The following is a 25,688-nucleotide window of genomic DNA, read 5'->3' as shown; positions in this document are numbered from 1 at the left end:
CACACCTTTGCTCTGCATGGCTGTATTCTAGATGGAAGAGCTTTAATCTACATATGAGTAGTCATATATAAACTTATAACTTAATATACAACTTCAAAGTCATTGAAGTTCTAGAACATGGCCAAAGAAGGGCAATGAAGCTGGTGAAGGATCTGAAGCACAAGTCTTAGGAGTAACAGCTGAGGGAGTTGGGGTTATTTAATCTGAAGAAATGGAGGCTAAGAGCAGACTTTATTACTCTCTACAGTTACCTGAAAGAAGGCTGTATTGAGGTGGGGATGGATGTCTTCTTACCAGTAAGAAGTGACGGGATGAGAGAAAATGGCCCTAAGTTGTGCCAGGGATTATTTATATTAAATTGTAGGGGAAATTGCTTTACTGAAAAGATGGTCAGGCACTGGAACAGGCTGCCCAGGGAAATGCTAGAATCAACATCCTGGAAGTGATCAAAAAACATGTAGATGTGGAACTCAGGGACCTGGTTTATGTTGTACTTGCTTGGTTAAGTACAACATAATGGATGGACTTGATGATCTTTCCCAGCCTTAAAGCTTCTGTGGTGGAGAACATCATCAATGTGAGCAAGTGATATGTTTCAGGTAAAACACAGATTGAGTTCACTGATGTTCTGTTATGTAACCATGTTGGCATATGAATGTGAGACTCAGAAGCTGAGGGCAAAATGAATCTGTTTATTGCAGAGTTAAGACAGTACTTATACACTTAGTGTAAGAATCATTCTTCAGTCCTTCACACACCAGCCAGGTGCAGACCTGTAATAAATCTGTTGGCCTGACTGTTAGTTTTCTCAAGGTTTGCAGGCTTAGAAGAAACAGGACGCCTTTCCTGTTTTCAGATATTGTGTAATTTACTTTCTTCCATGCTTCCCAGGAATTTTCTTCGGTGTCAGGCTTGTGTCTTTCTCATATAAGCCAGATCTAATTGCTTTTGTAAATGTTTCAATCTACACCTGCAAGGACAGTGATGGACTGGGTACACTATAGTAAACTAGGGACAAGTAATAGAAGCAGAACCACTCCCAGCAAAGATAAACATGCAGGGGGCAGAACTTCTTGTCTTGACACATGCAGCACGCTTGAGAAGAGGGTCAAGAAGTTAACATCTATACAGACTTGCAGTATGCTTTTGGATTATGTCATTCAATGGGAATATTATGAAGAGAACAGGGATTTTTTACATTAGCAGGAAGAGAATATCTAATGGAGAGGAAATTTGCAATTTACAGTAAATCAGTAAAGTGACCTGTAGAAACTGACCAGCCCACTCTAGCGGTATTACAGAAACTAGAAGAGGGAGTCCTATAGCTGATGCAGCTGCAGGGGCTGCTCTGATGCAATGTAACATTTACTCTGATGGCTGACCAGAGTGAAAGGCTAAATTTGACACACCAGAAGACTATTTATGAGAAGGACTGCTCAACAGAAAAGCTAATGGGGAAAGTGGGAGGCAACTCAAAATAATGATGGAATATGGTCAGTTGGAGGAGCAAAACTAATTCTGCCAAGGAAATATTTCATCACCATGACTAGATGATTTCATGAGAAAGCCCATGGAAGGATGGAAGGAATAGCTAAAGCTATACAGAAGGTATGGGTGGTCACAGGAAATTTTGCTGCTGCAAAATGAATCATAAATAACTGCCCAACTTGCCAGAAATTCTCAAGTATCAGACTGAGCTCTGAGACTCTAGGCCTACTTGTTAGTGATAGTAGATCATCTCTCAGGCTGGGCAGAAGCCCTTCCAAAAGAAGGGTTGACACATTAGTTGTAAAAGCCTTGCTAAAGGGAGTTATATCTGAATATGGGATACCAGAGTAAATTGAACTAATGAGACAGAGGTGCTCATTTTACAGCAAAAATGATCAACAAACTGTGCAAGTCTTTGGAAATTGAGAGGAAATTACATATGCCATATCACCCACAGTGTTCATGAAATGTAGAGAAAACTAATACAATGTTAAAAGAAAAATTAATAAGAGTATGTGCATCTACTTACCTGAAATAGCCAGAAGCCCTTAACTTGGTTCTGTGGGATGTACAAAATGCTCTATGGTGACCTGTACAACTCCCAATGTAAAATCTCTTTGAAGGCACTTAGCTCTGCCAGGAGTTTATATCCCAGGTAAGACCAACTTATTGGGTAGAGATGATCACTTGATACAGTGTGTTTTATATATGAAAAAAAGGTTGGAAGAGCAGAGAAAGTATGCACAATGATATCATAGAATTTCATAGGTTGGAAAGGACCCGCTAGGATCATCAAAGTCCAGCTCCTGGCCCTGCACAAAGACAGTCCCAAGAATCACACCATGTGTCTGAGAGCATTCTTGAACTCTGGCAGGCTTGGTGCTGTGACCACTTCCCTGGGGATCTTGTTCCAGTGGCCAGCCACCCTTTGGGTGAAAAACTTTTTCCTGGCAGCTAACCTAAATATCCACCTCAGGCCATTCCCTCAGGTCCTGCCACTGGTAACTAGAGAGAAGAGATCAGTTCTTGTTCCTATGCTTTGTGTTGTGAGGAAGTTACAGACAACTATGAGATCTCCTCTTCTTCTTCTAGGCTGAATAAGCCAAGTTACCTCAGCTACTCCTCATATGGCTTCCCTGCAGACTCTTCACCATCGTAGTAGTGATGTTGTATCAGCCCACACCAGCTGAAACACAGGTACATAAATGTACAGCCTGGAAAGGAAGTTTTAAATGAGGTAATGTCTAGAAAATCCAAATTAGAACCCAAATAAGAGGGCAAAAAGGATAGTTGTAATAGAAGACTCATTTCTTAAGGGGATCAGAGGGCCTGATACGACTGGACCCAACTCACAGGGATGTCTTCTTTCTCCCAGCAGGCAAGGATAAAGGACGTCACTGGAAAACTGTCCAGTCTACTAAGACCCTCTGATTATTATCTGGTATTGGTTGTTCAAGCTACCAGCAATAAAATTACAGAAGTCTGAGGGCAATGGAAAGAGACTTCAGGACTTTGGGATAATTAGTTGAGGAAACAAGAGCACAGGCTGGGATTTCCTTAGTCCTTCTGGTAACAAGGAATAATATTGATACGAGTGCATCAGGTCAATGTTAGGTTCCAAGCCTAGTGTAATTGGAAAAACTGTGGGTTTTTTGACCATGGGATGATCTCTTCAACACCTGGTCTACTGGGATGCACCTTTCTCAGAAGGGAAGAAGAGTTCTAGCACAGGAGTTAGTAGGTCTTGTTGACAGAGTTTTAAACAAGCATGGAAGGAGGAAAGGGAAAATACCAGGCTTGCCAGTGATGAGCATTGGGATGGTGTGCCAAAAACCTGAAGCAACTGTGGACTAATAGGATCTTTCAATCTGCTTCATGAGGTGTTGGCTACAATGTACCATGCCTGAAATGTTTCTACACTAATGCACACAGCATGAAGAACAAACAAAGGGAGGCTTTGGCCCAATCCCAGAGATTTGGTATCACTGGCATAACTGAAACCTGCTGGGATGAGTCCTGTAATATAAGGGTCTGAATGCAAGGAGCTCACAGTTGGCAATGGCACAATTGAGGGTATCTGTATAAGAATCAAGGGATAAACAAATAATGTTAATATCTTCATGTGAATCTACTAGACCTCCAGCCAGGATGACGATACTGATGAATTATTCTTTGATGAACAAAGGGACACTTTCAAGTCAAGTGCTCTTGTCCTTATAGTGGATTTCTATTTGGTCTAAAGCAATTTGGAGCTTCACACAGCTGGTCCAGCCCGGGCCAGAAGATTGCTAAAAGCCTGAATGACAACAGGTCCTAAGGAAGCCAACTCAGAAAAATACCCTCTTTGATCTGATGCTTGTCAACAGAGAGGCTCTAATGAGAAAAGTGATGATTGGCATCCATCTTGGCCACAGTGACCACAAAGTGAATGAAATCTCCACTGACAGGAGAAAAAGTGCCAGCACAACTTCAACTTGACATGAGGAGAGCAGGCTCAGGGAATTAGTATGTAAAATACCCTGGGAAAATGTTTTTGCAGGTGCTGAGGACCATCAGTGCTCATTACTTTTTAAACATCTCCTAAGGGTACAGGAGGTAGGCAGTTCACAAATGTTGGAAATCAAGCAGGCAAAGGCAGAAGGCTGGCTTGGCTGAACAATTATGTTGTCTTGGAAATAAGGCAAAGAAAGGAAGTGTATGTCCAGTGGAAGCAAGGTCAGGTGACATGGGAAGAATACAGAGATACTGCTTGCCATTGTAGGGAGAAAATGTGTGTGACCAAAGCTCAAACAGGGCTGAAGCTAGCCAGCAAGTGTGGGACAATAAGAAGAGTTCTAAAAATATATATTAATGGCAAAAGACAGTGTAACCAACCAGCTAGGGAATAACTAACTTCTGAGAATCCTTTTCTGTATTGGTAATTAATTAAGCACTAGTGCACAAGAATCAGTAATCTTGTACTCTGCCCTGCTCTATGACAATCAATCATCTTAGCCTTAATTTTGCTATGTTTGTTACTTGTGATAATTTGGTATGTAAGGGTAGTGGTTAAATTTCTTGAAATGGTTAAATTTCTTGAAATTTCCCTTTTAATGTATTAGCAGGTATGCTTAATAAAAGAAAGAAAAGACTGTTGAGAACTATACCTAGTGCAGGTAACCTGGTGTGCAAGTTACAGCTTGTGCCATGGGTGTGGGGAGATAGAGAGCCCCAGGCAACAAGACATGATCTGATGTAGACCATTTGCATAAAAAAGAGCATGGGGACCTGGGCCATAGTCCAGTGAGACAAGTATGGTCAGAGTGGCCAGTCACCCAGAGACTCTTGCAAAAACCAATGAAGGATGAGAAGACCACAGAATAAATATCAGTATTTTAATGGATGCATAGACTGTAAGGGTTAAAAACCCAGGGATTTCTTTTCTGGGATACCTCCCTGGAGGCACCCAGCTTCAGCTGTCATAATGTTGGTCACCGTGGGAGCCAGGTGTGCTATGGGAAATCTGGGGACAAGCTGATCAGGGAAATCTTCTCTGACTGTGTGATTGTAATGTATGTAGTGAGTCAAGTGGGGTGCTGTCAATTCACCACAGTTGTCCTCTGCAAAGGGGCTTCAGTCCCAACAGTGAAAGTCTTGGATTATTGGAATGTGAGTGGCTCCTGATGATTAGACAGAAAAGTTTGCAAAAGAGTTGTCTAAAGAATAGCCATAACATTACAGGTCCTTGAATAATAATATTGTGTTGATGTTGCATATATTTCTGCTGGTTTTGTGTAGCCAATACTTGGCTTTGGACTACCTGGTGTGAGAGGTTATATTTCTTGCTATTGTAGCTATAAATACAGCTGCAGCACAGAATCTCAAGGCTACTTGTAACTCTGGGTAAATATAGTTTTTGCACATTAGATTACTGCTCACATTTAAGAGCAAAGAAGAGCATGGAGTTTTCCTGATTACCTGGGAAATTCTCTGAATATAATTATGGAAAGGAGAAAGTAGATACGAATTATTGCTGATCTTCTGTCTTTGTAACATCTAGACTGCGTAAAAAAAATTATTTAGGACAATCAGAAAAAAAAAAGCTTCTGTCTCCTGTCCACAGCAGCAGATATTGCTGCTTCCAACAGGATAGTTTTTGTGATTTATTTTCTTGACCCATGGGATAACAGCTCTTCTGATTGGTTTTGTCTTGTGTATTTAGTGTGTATTGCATCAAAAAGTAACCCTTAATCCATGTATTAGGTCCACTGGATAATACATCTGAAGGCTGGGAAAATATCAGAAAATTTTCCCTAATTAAAATCAGTTGCTGACTTCAGAGACACCCGATTTTCCAGATTCTTTAAAAATTTTGCATATTGGTACAAAGCCCTCAGGGAATGACTACTAGAAGAATTGGTTTGTATTACTAATTTAGAATGTGGTAAGATTAATGCTTGCTGCACCTTTGTTGTGGGAAGTCTGAAATAATAATCCGCATTTCAGTATCTAGCTGTTCTTATTTGGTCTGCTTGAATATTTGAAAATCAGAATGTGACAGAATATGACAGAGAGTCCTCACCTGACAGAGGTGTTCAGTATGGTAGTATTGCAGGGATTTTCAGAAGTGCCTGATTTATTTAGAAACTCTTTGGAAATATTTGAAAATGTGAAACAGACATTTAACAAAATTTAAGTCATGTATTCTCTTCTCCTGCAGCAGGGTGGACATCTGACTGAAGGATGCTACTTGTACTTTGTCAGTAGAACTAGACTTACAGGTACAGATGTATTCTCTGAATGACATGCAAGAGCCACTTAATGGCACTTGTAAATAATTTTTTTTTAAATCCATATAAATGTTTTGGCATTTGAATATCTACTGTGAAAAGCTGAAGTTTTGACAGAAAAGAAATATATTTTCTAGTACTAATCCAGCAGTTATCTCTTTTATCTATAATTTAACCACTACTAACTAGTCTAAAGAATGCCAACAATGAGTATTGTATTGATTTGGTACTTTGTTTTTTAACCAGTTCTTTGGCTAAAGACCCACATCAAAACATATTAAGTTAACAACCTAAGTGTGATGTGGAGACAATGTTTTTTATTGATGTGTTGTCTTGGTTTGAATAGACAGGTGTCTGCTAAGGAAGGCAGGAGCCTCCCCTGAAATGGAAAATGTAAACCCCCTCCCTACAAATTATTATAATTTTGAAGTTAAGGGGCTCTCATGCAAAGATACGGGAGTAGGAATAACAGCTCTTTATTAGGGAAGAATTTTTTTTTTTAAAAATGCAGTAATACAAAACAACACTGACAGAGTCAGACCTGACACACTGTGGATCAGGGTATTGGTAACAGTCTGATAAAATAAATGGTGGCTGCAGTCCTCCTGGAGTGACAGATGCGATTCTGTTGAAGCGGTGATCCTGTAGAAGGGTGTAGTTTTCCCTGGAGATCCAGTGGTAGTGTAGATGGGCCTGATGTTCCTCTGAGAATCCAGTGGGAAAAGGCTGCCTGTAGTGTTCCAAATCCCAGATTATATCTGGGTAGGAATACTCTCCTCCCCCTGTGCAGAGCATTTCACAATGAGATGATGTAAATTTATCAGTCACACAGTGAGACTCAATGGCCCATTAACAGAAGATATGTCCTTGGAGGGAGGATTGGGTGTGGAAGAGATAAAGTAAGCTGCCCAATTAACAGAAGATAAATGTCCCATCTTTAAGAGATGGAAAATAGAATAAACACCCCCAAACCATATCTTTCAACCCAGGACAGGTGTGAAAGCCTCATGTTCTGCAATAAAATATTTTTATGGGAAGCATTACATTTTTGCATTTGGAATGACCCTAATGTTTGTGCTTATTTCCACATTGAATTTTTATTTAGGTTTTCAGGCTTATTCCCAAACTGTGGTTATGCAAATGTAAAATGATAGCAGACCACCTTTGTTTTTCAGAATTCTGGCATGCTGGGCAATAAGCCTATGAATTTATTTTCCTTCTCATTCTGTTTTTTTCAGGGTCTAAATCAAAAAACTGCTTGTGGAACACCATTATCGGTGGGCTGACCAGCAACCTCAAGGAAAGACCAAAGCTGACCATTATCAATGACCCGAGACCTTCTGAAGAAATTTTAGCAGATCAACTACTGCCAGTGGAGAGCCCTGAGGCATTGGTGAAAACATCTTTCAGGTCTGACTGATATGAATTTACTTCTTTTATCTTTGAGAGGCTATTTCTTTAAGATTAAATCTGTGGTGAGTGTTTGGTGACAGAAATTGATACTGAAAGATTTACTGAAAAAGAGTGTAAAAATAAATCCACAAATAATAGTGACTGGATTGGCCTTTAATTTCTTACACTTCATTAGCCTCCCCACAAGATTATTTACTAGGCAGAAAGTCTGTAACTAGTCAAAAAATCAACAAAGACAGCTCGTATGATGATATCTTTGAAGGTTGGTATTGTTTCATTTGAAAGCCATTTATTGATGAAAGATTGCACTTTGGGTCAGATGATGTGCTTCATTGATGCAAGGGTGAGTTACATCTTTTCCTATTGATGTAATATCTTGAGAACTATCTAGCATTAATATATGAAGGGGAGGAACTCAGACCAGGATCTTGCAAAACAGTGATTTCTGCTGTTGCAGAGTGATGTACCTATATATATCTATCTATCTATCTATCTATCTATCTATCTATCTATCTATCTATCTATCTATCTATCTATCTATCTATCTATCTATCTATCTATCTATATATTGTTGTGTTTTCCACTCATTTAATGCTGTCGATGTACAGTTGCCACATGTTTCTTGGAAACAAGTTTTCTGAAAAATTGTCTCTCAAAGTGAGGTAAAATAGAGAAGCGATAGGGCATACAATGGATTTTTGACTGAAATTTGAAAATTGGTGTGAAAGTGGTGTGTCCAGAAAAAGCAAAGTGAGTGGCAGAATTGATTTTTCAAAATGTTTTTTCAGCTTATTTTTTGGTTGTTGAAAATTTGTGCTCTACTTTTCTTTTGTATTAAACATACCTGTGTTTAAAATAATGTTCCTTGATTTGGATAAATTTCTCTGACTACAGTGATTTTGATTATACCTGAGTCTATGAAACTTATTTTGCTCTTCATACAAATATTATTTTGAAGGTACTTGATTGAGTCTTTATATTAGGTAGTAATTTCAGGTATTTGTTCATACTGATTGATGTTTACAAGCATAATACCATAAAGTGAGTTTATGCCAGTCTATACAGATAACCCTGTAATTTCATAGTGGATTTTCATTCTTTAAAATTCACATTTAAATGATTCAGGACAAAGATTTCAGAATCTGGATCCTCCTTTTATGATGGCCCATGGTATTTAATGACTTAAAAGCTTTGTATCTCTGATATTTAAAATCTATCATTTCAAGAGATCTAAGTATCTGTCAGCTTTTACTTTGGATAACAATATATGGGTAGCAGTATTCCTTACATTGCCATTGTCAAGATAATTTGAAACATTTAATACAGCAAAATAGTGTCACAGCATTTTGAATTGTATAGCATAATAAGGACTGATGAGTTGGAAAATGTAATTTAACAAAACAGTTTTGCTAATACAGTTTAAAAGGCTTTATAAACATCACAGAATCTTTGTATTATATCAATATAGATATTACTGTAAAATGTAGCATTTTGGGGGACTTTATAGATGGAAATCCAAACAAATTGCTTTTACAAAATAAATAGTAAATGCCTAGTTTTCCAAAGAATCAAAGCCCTGTGTGTGCTTAATAGTAGTGTGGAGGAGTGGAAGGTAAGAGAGTTGTCTTGGTTTGTAAAAAAGGTGTCAGCCAAGAAAGGCAGGAACCTCTCTTGGAATGGAAAATATCACCCCCTTCCATTCAAATTATTATAACTTTGAAATTAAGGGGCTTTCAGGCAAAGATATGGGAAAAGGAATACAGTTCTTTACTAATATGTAATAACAGGGCAAACAAACAACAACAATGGCAGCAGCAACTAACAAAAAACAGAAACGGAAATAACAATCTTCTCTCAGCTTTCAAAAACTTTCCCCTTTGTTGTGATCTGGTTTAAACTCAGAAAAGCAAAGAAAACTAAATCTCCATATATAAACCAGAAAGAACTTGGAAGGTTCAAAATATACCCAAAAATGAGATTAAAGCCAAATGAGGTTAGATGTTGGTGCCAAAATATTGATACATTTTATTTAATAGTTAAAAAGGCAAAGAGAAAGAAAGAGAAAAGAAAGAAAGAGATAGAGAAAGAAGTGTGCATGGGGACCGAGGAGACAGGGAGAGAGCAACAGGGCTTAGGTAGAACATATCACCCATCCAAGGGTCCCTGCATTGTTCCCCTCTGTTATAGATATATATTATACTATTGGCTTTTTGCAAATATTAAAATGGATTCTATATGTATAATGTTAAAGTAACTTTGCTATAAAAATATAGTCTTTTTTTCTGTTAGATATAATGGTGAAATAGTGATATAAGTATGCTTGTGTTAAAATGCCTGCTTGGTTGGGATAATGTCCAATGAACATATGATGAGGACCCCTGCTCTTGATGTGCCAACTATCAGCATTCACCATCTGAAGACAGTATGGACCAAAGTCCAAAAACTAGAGGGATAAGAATGGACTAAAACCACAACCAAGAAATGTGCATGCTCTAAAAAGACAGACCCCAGGAGGCCATGATAAACAGTTCTTGGAACATGTAAACTAGTTTGGGGGGGAAACATGTAAACTAGTTGGGGGAAAGTTTAAATATGCATTATTGTTTATGAAATTGCAACAGGCTCATGCAATAGAAATTGTATATAAAAGGTGTTTCCAAAATAGCAGGTGTGCTCTTGGCTGACTGCCAAGAAGCACCCAACCATATATCTTTGCTTTATTGTCTTTTTTTTTATGTCATATACTTTGGACATAGTTATGTCTCTGCTAGCAATCTGCACATATCATTGATTCACAAGTCTTCCTGCATGAAGACTATAAAAGGCAGGAAACAGCAATAATTATTTTAGTACTATGGTGACACAGGTGATTTTTTAAAAACTACACCTATTTTATTTAGTTCAGAATAAGAACTTTTTTTTTATTCCCTGTGCCTTTTTAATCTTCTGGGAAAAGTGATGTTATATAATTTAATACTTAAGGGCTCCATACTGTACTTCTGGGGAGAAAATACTCAAGACAAGCTGGCATCAAGAGAGCAGTACAGTTTAGGCATCCTGACAGACATGCAGTCATGTGACTTCTTCCAAATGAATCCCAGAGTCTGGTCTTCCTGCTGTGGTGGGAATTGATCCCTTTTTTAGAAGATAAATGCTCCATGCTTTTAAGAAGACACTCTACATGACAACACTGGGCTCAAATAGGCAACCGTTCAGGTTTAAACACAATGCATATTTACACTAGTTTTACCTAGCCATGCTGATGCTGAAAATGACTCTAGATCAAGTTCCTACAGGATACTTCAAGTGTATTTGGAGTACAAAGGTTAGATAGTGTTTAAACAGAGTTGTCTTTTTGAGCAGTGTGTTGATCTAAGTATGTGCTTACTTGCCTGAAATCAGGAAGAACCTTTCTAAGAACTGTGCCAGCTAATGGTATTTGAAAATGAAATGCACATAGTGGTTAGTGGAACCCTACCTAAGTTCATGGTTGAAGGCTATTTCCAGGGTACTTAATGAATAAGTATTTCCAGACTATTCAATATAGTTGGTAAGTGCTGCTGTGTGCCTTTGTATGAAACAACTAACTCACTGCAGTAGCTCCTGAGCAATAAATAATTCTGTGTATTCTACTTCAAATGGACTTCAGGGACCTGGAAACTTGTTTACAGATATATACAGATATATTACAGATATATATACTTGCTTTACCTTTAAGCTCGTGGGTATTATTTTCAGATATTTCACTGTATAATTAGAGACTATCATGCTGTTAAAATAAGATTTAGGATCATATGATTTTTTTGGATCAAAAGATGATCATGTTCTAACCCCTCTACCCTGTGCATGGGCACCTTCCACTGGATGAGGTGGGTCAAATTATTTGTAGCCCAGAAAGCCAACTGTATGCTGGACTGCATCATAAAAAACATGGCTAGCAGGTCAAGTGAGATGATTCTGTCCCTCTACTCTGCTTTTGTAAGACTTGGAGTACTGTGTTGAACCCTGTAGTTCTCAAGCACAGGAAACATGTGGACTTGTTAGAGCAGGCCCAGAGAAGGGTCACAAAAATGATCAGAGGGGTGGAACACCTCTCCTACAAGGAAAGGCCGAAAGAGCTGGAGTTGTTCAGCCTGGAGAAGAGAAAGCTCTGAGGAGACCTCATTGTGGCCTTTTAGTACTTAACGGGAACTAAAGAAAGATAGGGACACACTTTTCAGTCTGTGTTGTAAGCAATATTTTCTGTCATAATATTGATGGACTTGTCCCAGCAGAAGAGCAGGAGCTGTGATTTGAGCAAGTAGCTGTGACTTTTCCTGGCCAAGTGCTGAAGTTCTTCAGTAGATGAAAGTCAATAGGGCTTTTGAAATAATGTTTAAATGGGATTGCTTAATTGCACTCTAATACAAATAAGAAGAGTGGAGTCCTTCCAGGAGTTCTCTCTGTCCTAAGCTGATCAATCTTAGCTGAAAAGCAGAACTAAAACTAATATTAAAAAAAAAAAAAAAAAAAAAAAAAAAAAAAAAAAAAAAAAAAAGCAAGGGGCAAACCAAAGATTAGGTTACATAATTTTGTTTCCTTCTTTTGCATTAACATAATTATGTAATTAAAATCAGGGGGTCTTTACAGCTTTAAAGGCTGGGATCCTTTTTACAATTTTGATTTTTTTTAGTTAATACACAGACAAAACACCTATTTGTTTGACCTAACAAGAAGAGCTAACCAGCGAAATCCTACCACAAATACCTGCTTTGATGGCAATTATATACTGGCATGTGAAAATGCATTCATACATATATTAGGAAATTAGACATGCAAATTTTATTGTTTAAGATGTAACTGAAATGTAGTACATTAAATTTCTTAAGCTACTCACTGAATTATTTGTGAACAAGTAAACAAATAAATTTCATTATTATGTTTCTGCAGAAACTGGGAGGTTATTTTGAGGTGTGGTGGGGCATATCCTACCATTTATTATATCTCTGCAATTTATTTGGACACTAAACTGAGGATAAATCAGAACAGCAGATAGTATCCATTCCAATAATTATTTGTACATGCAGCAGAAAAAGTATAGATTGGTTCCACTGTAATAAGATGGTAAGCAAAGAAAAGTTTATAATGCAATGTAACCAAAATCAAAGGGTCTTCAGGCTCATCTGCAGCTGGAGCTGACAGCTGTAGGCACAGGCTCTGTCACCCATGATCCTGGACTGCTGTAACATCTTGGATACAATAAACTGCATTTTGAAGAGCTACCTGAAGTCCAGCATCCCTCATTTTGGCTCTTACACCAATCTTTACCTTAATTATTACCTATAGCCTGTCATAACTACTATAATTACCATATTCATGTTACTATTCTCCAATTGCTAAAAGTGATTAGTATGCTAGGTTTAAGCTAGAAGTTGTTTTCAGTTTTCTTGCAGTGGAAAATTCTGAGACCTTTTTTCTACTTGCAACATTGGCAGTCTAACTAACATACCCTTCTAACTAACATACCCTTTGCCTTAATTATCCAGTAAGACTGGCTCAGCAATTCTTTTCTTCTATATCAAAACTTGCTTTCATTTCTATTCCTTCTTCAGATTCTACATTTAAAAATCTTTCTGCCAAGCATACATATCTGTGAAACTTTCTTGTCAAACTTTCGTCCTTCCCAACATCTGTATTAATGTCTGTGTATCTATGGTGTGAGTCAGTTGCCATCAAACCCTAAAGTCTAACCTTGGGCAGAAAAAGAGATGAAATTTCATTTGGAAATTACTGTTTAAGAAGCACTAGATATAATTTAATAAAACTAAAAAGTGGAACTGTCTAATTATCTTCTATTACTCTCTTAAACCTCAACATGAAGAATAAATAGGGCCAATGCAATTCAGTTGCATAGTTGAACATGTCTCCCTCCTCCTAACTCCCTTCCAAACAAAACAAATAAAAAGTTGTTTTTAACTGAAAAGGAGCAAGAAGCTATTTCCTGCTAGGATAAAAACTGGGCAAAATCTGCCTAGTTTATTTTGGCATTAGCAGAATTAGAAGACATATCAGTGTTTTACAACTGTTTGAATATAGAATTAGCAAAACATTTTGGAATATGTTACTGGCTGACTCATCACACTTATCACACTACATAATTGTGAAGTTCAGGGATCCAACTCAGATTTATAATAAAGAAAGAAAAGACAACCTATTTTACTGCAATTTTGATTGGAGGCATTAGTGGTAATAGAATAAAATATATTCTGGATTATTTTTACATGGACAGATATATGAATATATTGTAGTTGTACTAATTACAGAACTTGTTTCAATGTTCACACAGGCAATATGTAGCAATCACAACAGACAATATGTAGGAATAGACACAGGCAATATGTAGGGATAGACAACATGTCAATGCACTTCAGGTATCTCATGCTACCCCTTCAGCATGGGGTAGCTTCTTCATTTTTGTTGCAGTCGAGCAAGGATTTTATTTAACTTGCTCTCTGAAATTATTATTTCAGTATGCTCATGCTTGCTGAAGTGCTGTTTCTGTCTTGGAAGCATTTTTGGATACATTTCAGCAGGCCTTTTGAATGTTACTGCTATACCTATTTTGCTCTGATGAAAATAAGGAGGTCTCTGAACTTTCTCACTGTTTTTCTAGTCTTCGTTTAAAAAATGTAAAGAAAAGGAATTGTAAGTTCCTTTCCTTCCCTAACTGTAGGTTAAGAAAGTTTGCTGCTGAGAAGTTTAACATGAGGACAGAGTGTAATTTGCAGCCACATATGTCAGAGGTGGCTCTGGCTTCTCCTTGGACTATGCATGAGATACCACCATTCTGAGAAAGGCAGACCTACTCCTGCACTCCCTGATATTTTGACTGTTTTACAGTAATGCCTGTCCTCATGGAGGCACAGTGTGGATTCTACCCTTCTCAGCTGCCATTTACCGTCTCTCTGCTGCATGTCAGCATCCTCCTACATCTTCAGCCCTTCAGAACTGAAAGAAATACTTATAATTAAGACCCCTCCTGCTCAATCGAAAGGCTTTTAACATGGGTGCCACTACTGTCCTCAACTGAAGAAGGCCCCCCAGATTTGCTCAAATCTGTGTGCTGTGATAAAGGAGACAATCAGTGTAGTGTATAACTGGCCTACCTGGGACCTCCATCTCTCCATCCCATTGCTCTTCATCCTTTGCTGTCACTGACAGTGCTGACCTAGTGACCTAGGAAGGGAGTGTCTGAGCTGGCTGAGATGGGTGTCCTGGCTCTTTTCCTAAAGGCAAGCAGAGGAGGCAAGAGGGCTGGTTCAGGGCCTGAGGAAGGAATCCTCCTGTGCTGGACCTCATGCCAGGTAACAGAGCAGAAGAGGGAAACGCAGTGTCTGACTTGTTAGACCTGTTTAAAGGCAACAGTGGTGTCCTGGACCCCACTTGAAACTTCTAAGAGATAGGTTAGGGAAGTGCTTGGATACAAAAAATTGTAAAGGATAAGTTCCGTTGTTTAGAGCATGGTATCGCCAGCCAGGGGCTATGTACAAACCACGAACAGGACGGGACTGCTGTGGAATGTGCTTTGAGCTGTTTTATTTTTCAGCATCAGTCTCATTACACTTTTAAGACAGTGGGAAGATGCCAGCAGCTCACATCCCAAGCAGCATACAAAGAACTTAATGTTACAACTTACTTTATAAGTTTTTTTTTGACCAATCACACAAAGCAGAAGCATATTGACAGTGATTCCATCCAATCGCTATAAGCACACGTACCTTTGGTTAAAACAATGCTTGCTTATTTCAAATACAATGCCTACTTGTAAGCCTTAAAACACAATGCACAGAACTCCATTATTAAACTTCAAACTTTCTAATATCTTGCTAGATAAACTTTTCTGCAGCTTAGGAAGTTATCCTAGACAAGTGTTAATACACAGACATTGTTCTAGTCGTCCTTGTTTTTCTACTCTTTAAATAATTTTTCTGCTGACCAATCTCATGGCTACTGCTTAGCTCTAATCACAGTTCTGCTGTCTCTGAGGCCTGCCTTTTGCAGCTTTCCCAAAACCGTCTGATTTAATGGATTCCCACAAATGGGATTTCTAATGCCAAGCTTGTGGGTTTGATCACCATATGAGCCATTCACTTCATAGTTTGACTCAACAATCCTTGTGGGTCATTCCAATTGAGAATATTCTGTGATTTTGTGATTCCAGGGATAAAGTTTGTGTAGTGTTGCTTCAGCCATAGGTGCTTGCAAGGGTACGTATACAGTGCTATCTGCCCCACCAGCTTGGTCCTCATCTGTGTAAAGCTGAACAACAGATGTTTCAGACAGGCAGTGGACATTTGCTTATCTGAGCTCCTCTCTGCTTTAAAGACATGGCTAATCCACCAGGATGTGGCTTACTGCTTGTATCCATCAAATGGCAGTCATGATCATCAAGCTCTCTAAATGAAGTGAAACCAAATGGTGCCATTTCGTTGCCTACAACATGTTGCCTTAATACAGCAATTAATGTGAGAACTGAAGGAGGGATGCTTACTTGGCATGTAAACTTTGTCTTCTTGGAAGTTACTCTCTTACCATGAGGTGAGCCATAAGTTTAAGGACAAGGCAAGCAACATGATAAGTATTCATGTCAGATACTTATGGCACAAATTCATAACATCTTAGTCACTGTATTGGCGTTTGCTATTTTGTTGACATCTATCACAAAATCAGACTACAGGACTGACACAAGAAAGGGAATCCCAAACTTGAGCTCAAACCTAGCTACCAATATTCTGCATTCCCATTTCTCCCAGTTACTTCCTCTGTACCTTAAAATAAAAAGTGTGGGAAAAAAAAGACAATATATTTTGTAACTACTTTACTCACCATCAAAAGGCAGTGATGTGTGCAACATGCTAACAGTTTAGTGATGGGCATGAGTGTGATGGAAAGTAGCACAGGCAGTGAAGAAGAGCACTGTGTTCTTACATCAGAGATGTAAGAAGATAATATGCCCCAAACTTTTGTCAAAAAATGGCTTGCTATGACTGCTTGTGCAGTTCTTTGTATCATTCAAAAGAGGTTCCTAGAGCAAACATACTGGCTTGTCTTTTGTAATGCACAAGGGGGAAAAGGACCACCTAGAGAATTATTCATGTTTTTGCCTCCCATAAGTTGTCTCTTTTCTTTAATGTGTACCAACTTCACTCAGATGCTTTCTGGTTATATTTGAGAATCTTATTCAGCTGCAGAGAGCTAGAGATGGTTAACAATTGCAGCAGCACTCTAACTGGGTAACTCCTTGAGAACTACTCCTAGGAAAGGATTGAAACTGCTTAGAGTGATGGCTGATACAATTTGGCACCTAGCAATGGAAAGGATAACATTTATTATACAAAGAGCTTTCTGAAAAGCAACATCAAGTACGTCAGAGACCTGCCTTGGACCTAGCACCGTATATTGTTGAACGTTATTGCAAAGAAGAGGTGGCTTCTCCAAGTTACAGACTACGCAACTGTCTGAGATGCTAATTCTTTCACTGCAGGCTCTACTTCTCAAAAGACAGCTTTTGCAATATGCAGCAAAATGTGTTTTAAGGCTGAGACAATATTTTGACAGTTATTTTCCCTCTGCTCTGATCACTTTGGCTGAAAGCACCACATCAATAAAATTAACTAAAGAGAAGTGTGCAGACATTTTGGCAGAGTTTGAGAGATGACTGATTGGGCTGGTGCAATTAAAGAAATCCCTGTTCTTCCTCATGCTCAGAGCATGAACGCTGCAGGTGTAGAGAGGCATGTCCCTGGGGGCCGTATGTGGATGCTTCAGGGGAGCCAGAGGCAGGCATTCTTTTGCAAAACTGAGTTTTAACCTCCACTGTGCAAACCTCTTATTCAAAGACACTGAAACATCTGTGACTAATGTGTTGGACTTGATTTCTCTTCAAGTGACTTACCTTCTGAGCATTTTCAAGCACTGGCACTTTACTGATTTGTTTACTTTAAAAGTGGATTTGCCCCTGTTGAAGCCTTACAGCCCCCTGCTTTTGTATGTCTCTCTCAGGAGAGCAGACTGACTGCAATGAAGTAAATAGCTGTTTGCCAGAAGTGAGTGGCTCACTTTCTGTTATTTCCCCTTTTCTATTTTTTAGTCAATGATTTTTCTTGGTTGGGTTTTTAATCAAATTCAGTCTTTCTCCAACAGCCTGTTCTCCCTCATGTGTCTCTGGATGTGCATGCACATGGGAGAGAGGGAAGCAAAGAGGGAGGCAGAGAGTGAAACTGCTCTTGGGCTGTGTTCACGGATTAATTCTTCCTCAGTTGTCAGGTTTCAAGCCTGTTGGCAGCACTGCTGGTAAGTGGGAAAAAATACGGCTAGGGAGGGAGGGCGAGGCTGACCTGTTGGGGACTAGACTTAAAGGGGCCTGTGTACTGCCACTTGCACAGTGACAGGCAGTGTGGTAAGGCAGAGCTGCAGCCTTGGGGATCCCTGCAGCATTCAGACTCCCTGCAGCAGCCCCTGCACACACAGCTCGCTTGTCAACAAGGGATTTTCCTCCCCTCCTCCCCAGATAAAGATCCCTCAGCTGCTATTATGGGTTGTATCCTTGGCTTATTGTAAAAGCAAAATTTAAAAAAAAATAAAGGGGAAAAAATCTGTGTGGTTTTGCAATCTGGAGATGAGCCTTTGATCCTGTTGCTCAGCCTGAGGATGGTGGCATGCTGGCACAACTGTTCCCTATGTACACCTGAGCTCTCCAGGGCTGCCCACACAGTTCCATTTGCAGGATGGGGGAGAAGTGTGTGCCAGAAATGTTAACTGCTCCCCACCAGCGTTAAAGGGGGAGAGTGTGTGTGTTTGGAGGCAGCAGTTGTCCTCACAGAGCTTTAACCAAAGTGGTAATCTGCAGCTATGGAGTCACCGACTAAGGAAATTGAAGAATTTGAGAACAACTCTCTGAAATACCTACAGTCAGAGCAAATAGAGAAAATCTGGCTTCGTCTCTGAGGCTTGTAAGTAGTACTTTTCTTTTCATTTCCTCCAATTTCCTCCCACTGTCAAAATTATTGTAGCACTTTTTTTTTTCTTTCTTGCTGTACATTCAAAATCTCCATCAGTTTCCACACCTGTTCTCCATAAAGTTACTTTATCTTAGCAAAAGATACTTCCTTAAATTGAACTGCTTCTTACATTGAACACTTTCAAGTGGAAATATAGAAATGCCATTAATGAAGCATTTTAAGATATAAGCAGTTACTGGAATGCTAATTACTTCAGGTGTTATAGTAGAAAAGTTTTGTTATAGCCTTAATGATACTTAATTTAATCCTCTGTTTTCAGTTATCTTACCCTTATCTACAGCATAGAGACTTTTTCCCCACTCCAATGTACACCATTTTTAGCACTGGCATGATGCATAAGGACAAAATAGGAAGTGAAGGCACAACTGGAAAACATTTCCAATAGCATTTGTAATGGCAGTGAATTCACCTTCCACTGATTTGATTGTACTTATTAATTTATATGTTAAGCCTGACTTGCCATGAGATGACTGTATACTGCCTCCTGAGTAGAAAAAAGTATCTGTGCTTAAAGAACCTAGCACTGCAGAAAAGAAAAATGTCTGCCTAGCTTATTTGGAAACAATGTCTTGTGCTTTTCATATACTCAGTATGTAAAATCCTGTCAATCATTTGCCCATAATTTCTTAGCTGTGGCAAAGAGGAGTGTTACCATATTAAACTACAAATCTTCCTGTGTTCAGAACTGTTTATGTTTGGTTTTTCTTCTTCAGCCTCACATGTTAGAGTTATTAAAATTTCAGCCCTCAAGAGAAAGGTAGGGGGGAAGGGACCAAGGAGGCTTGGAAACCACAGAAGCAAAAGAAACGAAGAAAGAGTAGGTCAATAGTTGAAAACAAATGGATTCAAGTTAAACTTGGGTTGCTTTTTGGGTGTTACTTTGTGTAAGCAACTATGGTATGTTTTGCATAGCATAGCGAAAACTAATGTAGGATTTTAAGCAATATAAGAAATATACATTAACATGTGTTTCTTTCAAAGCATCATTCCAGGAAGCCTGTTTTGTGAAGGAACCTAATCAAAGTAGATGACACCTGTCTTGTGAGCCTTCCTAAAAGAAGACTCACACAAAACAAACCCTCTATTAGGATTTATTGAATTTCTGTTTAATATAGAGCTTAGGAGCATGCTGATTTGGATTCTACCTGACTGAGTGGTTATTTGTGGGAATGCTGAGCAGATGCGTTCCTTGTGCTTGAGGGCCATGCCGGACTGGAGTGGGGCTTCCTCTATCACTGAGTGGCTGTTTGTGAGAACCCTGAGCAGGTGCATTCCTTGTGCTTGAGGGTCACAAGGTTTGGGGCGGGGCTTCTTCCATCTCTGAGTAGCAGGCTGATTAAAAGAGGCCTCTACGGAGTGTGGCAACCCAGGGTGGGCAAACAGGGGCGGGGCGCGGCTCTGAGGGCATGACACAGCTCTGAGGGCCTGGCACGGCAGTTTGAGCAGTCACAGCTGTAGGATTTCTTGCTAGTAAGGTTTACTGTGTGTTGTGCATGGTGTTTCTGTTGGTTGGTAGATTTTAGCATTTCTGGTAGTAATGGTTTGTACGTGATCAAAAACTGTAGTTAGCACGAGTATATGTAATCAGATGGAACCCTCCAAAAAGGATGCGTCTGTCCCGACCGTGCATACTGTTTGAGCTTATCAGTGGTTTCAGGGGGTGTTGCAGAGGAGACCTGCCTGTGGTGTGAACAGGTGAACAATCTCCTTTCAGTGGTGGCCGAGCTTAGAGAGGAAGTTGAAAGACTAAGGAGTATCAGGGAAAGTGAAAGGGAAATAGATTGATGAGTTCAGCCCTTCCATCCCTGAGGGAAGCCCACCAAGAGTTAGAGGACTCTCATGCCTCTCACTCTCAGACAATAAAATGACACCTTGTTGATGAAGGGGAGTGGAAATGGGTGCCTACTTGAGGAGGTAATAATAAAAATTCCTCCCTACCCTCACTCCCAAGCCAGGTGCCACTTCAGAATAGGTATGAACCCCTGGATTTGGAGAATCAGCCAGATGATTTAGAAGAAAATTATCTGCACAGTGAGCCTCCAAATTGTGACTCATCTGTGAGAATGATTGCCACCTCTAACATCAAAAAGGAAAGAAGGGTAATTGTGGTGGGTGATTCCCTTCTAAGAGGAACAGAGGGCCAACCCCACAGAGAAGTCTGCTGCCTCCCTGGGGCCCAGGTCCGGGACATTACTGAGAGACTTTCTGGGCAGATTCAGTCCTCTGATTAATACCCACTGCTGATACTCCAGGCTGGCAGTGATGAGATTGAAAAGAGTGTCAGGGCAATTAAAGGGACTTTAGGGCACTGGGACAAGTAGTTGATAAGGCAGGGGTACAGGTAGTCTTTTCCTCAGTCCCTTTGGTGGCTGAGAAGAATGGTGAAAGGAATAGGAGAACTCACATTATCAATAAGTGGCTCAAGGGTTGGTGCCATTGGCAGAATTTTGGATTCTTTGATCATGGGGCATCTTTTACGGCACCCGGCCTACTGGAATCAGATGGGCTTCATCTCTCTGTTAAGGGTAAAAGGTTTTTAGCTGGCCAAACTTGTTGGGAGGGCTTTAAACTAGGTTTGAAGGGAGAAGGGGATGTAGCTGGTCTCTCTGGAAGCAGGCCCAACAGTGGTAAGCCTGAGTTAGGAGTGATATCAACAGCCCAGCTGAGGTGTATGTATACCAATGCACACAGCTTGGGCAAAAAACAGGAAGAGCTGGAGGCCATGGTCCAACAGCAGAGCTATGATGTAATTGCCATCACAGAAACGTGGTGGGATGACTCACATGGCTGGAGTGCTGCACTGGATGGCTTCAAACTCTTCTGCCATTACAGAAACATGGTGGGATGACTCACATGGGTGGAGTGCTGCACAAGCTCTTCAGAAGAGAGAGGAAAGGGAGAAGAGGTGGAGGGGTGGCCCTTTATATTAGGGAGGCTTTGGATGCCATAGGTATTGAAACTTATGAAGATGGAGTTGAATGCCTATGGCTAAGAATTAGGGGGAAGGCCAATAAGGCTGACATCCTACTGAGAGCCTGTTATTGTCCACCCAACCAGGAAGAAGTGGTGGACAATTCATTCTATAAGCAGCTGGAGAATGTTTCTGATCATCAGCCCTTGTTCTTGTTGGTGATTTCAACTTTCCAGACATTTGTTGAGAACTCAATACAGATGAAAAGCGACAGTCCAGAAAATTTTTAGAGTTTGTGGAGGACAACTTTTTGTCACAGCAGGTGTGTGAGCCCACCAGGGGAGGGACTGTGATAGATCTGTTCTTTGTAAATAGAGATGGATTGGTGGGAGATGTGGTGGTTGGAGACCACTTGGGGCATAGTGATCATGAAATTATAAAATTCTCAATATTTGGTGAAGTCAAGAGGAATATTAATAAGACTCTTACATTGGACTTTCAGAGGGCAGACTTTGGCTTATTCAGGAAACTGATTATTCAGAGAGTTCCCTGGGAAGTAATCCTTAAAAATAAAGGAGTTCAGGAAGGGTGGGCATGCCTCAAAATGGAGATCTTGAGGGCATAGGAACAGACTGTCCCTGTGTGCTGAAAGACAAGTTGACAAAGCAAATGTCCAGCCTGGATGGGTAAGGAGATTTTGGAGAAACTCAATTATTAAAAAAAGTCTTTGGAAGGATGGTCAGGTTTCTCAGGTAGTATTTAAGAGGACTGCTAGAATATGTAGGAAGAAAATTAGGGAGGCTAACCTTTAGTTTGAACTTAAAATGGCAACTTATGTAAAGAAGAACAAGAAATTTTTTTATAAATATATGAATGGTAAAAGGAAGGGTGAGACTAACATTTGTTCTTTATTAGATGCAGAAGGGAACTTTGTTACTTTAGGTGAGGAGAAGGCAGAGGTGTTTAATGCCTTGTTTGTCTCAGTTTTTAGTGAGAAGACTTGCCCTCAAGATAACTGTCCTCTTGGGTTGCTTGATGATATAAGGGAACAGAATAGTCCCCCCATTATCCAAAAGGAGGCAGTCAGAGAACTGCTAAGCTGCTTGGATATTCGTAAATCCATGGGACCAGATGGGATCTATCCCAGGGTGATGAGGGAGCTGGCATATGAACTTGTGAAGCTGCTCTCCCTCATTTACCAGCAGTCCTGGCTCAGTAGTGAGGTTCCAGATGACTGGAAGATGGCCAGTGTGACGCTCATTCATAAAATGGGTGGGAAGGAGCATTCTGGCAATTGTAAGACAGTTAGCCTGACCAACCTGATCTCCTTTTATGATCAAGTGACCTGCCTGGTGGATGCAAGAAAGGCTGTTGATGTTGTGTACCTGGAGTTCAGCAAGGTCTTTGACACTGTCTCCCATAGCATTCTCCTGGAAAAGCTGGCAGCCCATGGCTTGGACAGGAGCACTCTTTTCTGGGTTAAGAACTGGATGGATGGCTGGGCCCAGAGAGTGGTGGTGAACAGTGCTGCACCCAGCTGGGGCCAGCCACCAGTGGTGTCCCTCAGGGCTCTGTGCTGGGAACAGTTCTGTTTGATATCTTTATTGATGACATGGATGAGGGGTTTGAATCTTTCATCGGTAAGTTTGCTGACGACACCAAGCTAGGATCGTGTGTTGATCTGTTGAAGGGTAGGAGGGCTCTGCAGAGAGACTTGGAATCGTTGAATGGAGGGCAAAGTCTAACAGGACAAAGTTTAATAAATCCGAGTGCCGAGTCCTGCATTTTGGCCACCATAACCCCCTGCAATGTTATAGGCTGGGGACAGTGTGGCTGGACAGTGCCCAGGCAGAAAGGGACCTGGGGGTACTGGTTGACAGCCAGCTGAACATGAGCCAGCAGTGTGCCCTGGTGGCCAAGAAGGCCAATGGTCTCCTGGCCAGTATTAGGAATAGTGTGGCCAGGAGAACCAGGGAGGTCATTCTTCCCCTGCATTCGGCACTGGTGAGGGCATACCTTGAGTTCTGTGTCCAGTTCTGGGCCCCTCAGTTTGGGAAGGATGTTGAGATGCTTGAGTGCATCCAGAGGAAGACAACTAGGTTTGTGAGGAGCATGGAACACAAGCACTGTGAGGAATGACTGAGGGAGCTGGGGTTGTTTAGCCTGGAGAAAAGGAGACTCAGAGGTGACCTTATCACTCTCTACAACTTCCTGAAAGGTGCTTGTAGTCAGATGGGGGTTGGTGTCTTTCTCAAGGCAGCAACTGACAGAACCAGAGGACACAGTCTCAAGCTGCATCAAGGGAAATATAGGCTGGATATTAGGAAGAAGCTTTTTAAAGAAAGGGTGATAAAGTTCTGGAATGGTCTGCCCAGGAAGGTGGTAGAGTCACCATCTCTGCATATGTTTAAGAAAAGACTGAATGTGGCACTCAGTGCCATGGTTTAGTTAAGGTGTTAGGGCATGGGTTGGACTCAATGATCTTGAAGGTCTCTTTCAAACTAGTCATTCTGTGAATTCTGTGAATTCTGTGAAGTTCATAGATATGCAGCATTTTTGTTCAGGTCCTCTCCTGCAGTTAATACAAGGCAGTGTTTGTATGTTATACATCAAGCTTGGGTCTCCTCTATCTTTTAGAAAGTTAGAAAAACTGTAAGACTTATTCTAGATGAATAATAACTAAACCTCATACTGGTTTTCAGTATAACCCTCTTTGTCTTCAGTCTGTATGAGTGTAACAAATTTGTCTCTTCTTCCAAGTTTCAAGATTGCCTAAAGAGGAGAGTGTTTTTTCTATAGGATTCATCTAGTGATTACTAGATGAAAACAGAAAAGAAGATTTTCCATTCCCAATTATTTTATGGAGGCTTAGTGCATCTATACACACCAAACTGTGGTTTGGCATAATGTTCATGATTTTTCTTGTGTCTTTACGCATGCCTGTATGTGTAAGAACAATCAGATGTGCACAACCTTAGTGAAGCTTAAATAAGAGGCTTTATCCTGGAGAGAATAAATACTACATGATAAAATACCTCTCTCCTCTGCCCCTAGTAAACTGACAGCCATATTGCACCAGAATTAGTTTCAAGGCACAACAGTGCTACCAACACAGTGTTACACAGGTACTGAGAGCATGCTGATGGCTGAAGCTATCTGAGGAGTTGTAGTCTGCAGCAGGCAGACACCCAATTTGATCCTGAGATCTCTGCTTAAATGGGAAGGGCTGTGATGATTTAAATCTGAGGTCTCAGCATTGTGTTGGACATCTCCTTGTTAGAACTTCACCTGTGGCAGCTCTGGTACTTTCTTCTCCTCTTCCCACCCCCAATGCCTGCTGGTGTGTTTATTCACAAAGACTTTGTGGAAAAAACAGAATTCACCACCTGGCTTTTCTAGGGGGCAGGGGAGGGGGCTCTTTGAATTTTACCCCTTCTCAGCCTGCTTGGTTTGAAGGGAATGAAAACCCAAAGGCTGCAAAGTGGTGGTTGAGTTGAAAGTCTTTTCAGGCCCTTAATTTTCTGCTGAAGCAGAATGGTTTTTTTGCCATATTCCTGGTGTTTTTCTGTCTTGCAGGATGACTGGCCTCTGGGGTTTGGGCATGGAAAGCGTATTTTCAAGCTAAAGGGGAGTCTTTCAGACAGTGGAGAGGGACAGACTTTTGTGAGGCTGAAGCCAGGTGTCTTTCGCAACATGAGTAATATGTTGCTATAAAAGGCAGACAAGGTATTGAATTTGTCTACGGAGTGGAGTGGAAGGGTTTGCTTCTCCTTTCTGTTTTGTATTGCTCCAAAATGTGGTTTAGTCAGGACAATATAGTTGCTTTATAAGCACAGCAGTGTGAGGCAGTGGTTGTTAAGCCATGTACAAATTTCTTTTGCTTAAACTTTTTAAGAACCAGCTAAAATACTAATACAGTAAGAGTACTGAAATATTTTTACTTAATATATACATATTAATGATGTAATAATTCTGTGCTGTACTTTATAAGATAATCTAGGCAGAGGACTTACAGTGTTTTCTCAGATTTAGGAGAGCATGGTAAGT

At 40.3% G+C, this 25,688-nt stretch overlaps 1 protein-coding gene across 1 annotated transcript in view; it reads left to right on the top strand.

The window, feature by feature from the left end:
* Nucleotides 1-4,594: 4,594 nt before the first annotated feature.
* The window catches only part of PDE1C (phosphodiesterase 1C), a 196,977-nt gene continuing 175,883 nt past the window's right edge, over nt 4,595-25,688 (top strand). Inside the window, 2 exon segments of the mRNA XM_050971009.1 lie at nt 4,595-4,643; nt 7,496-7,667. Coding sequence (XP_050826966.1) covers nt 4,595-4,643; nt 7,496-7,667 — 221 coding nt within the window.

This window comes from Serinus canaria, chromosome 2, assembly GCF_022539315.1.
Source record: "Serinus canaria isolate serCan28SL12 chromosome 2, serCan2020, whole genome shotgun sequence".
Classification (NCBI taxonomy): Eukaryota; Metazoa; Chordata; class Aves; order Passeriformes; family Fringillidae; genus Serinus; species Serinus canaria.
This window is presented reverse-complemented; position numbering and strand designations above follow the sequence as displayed.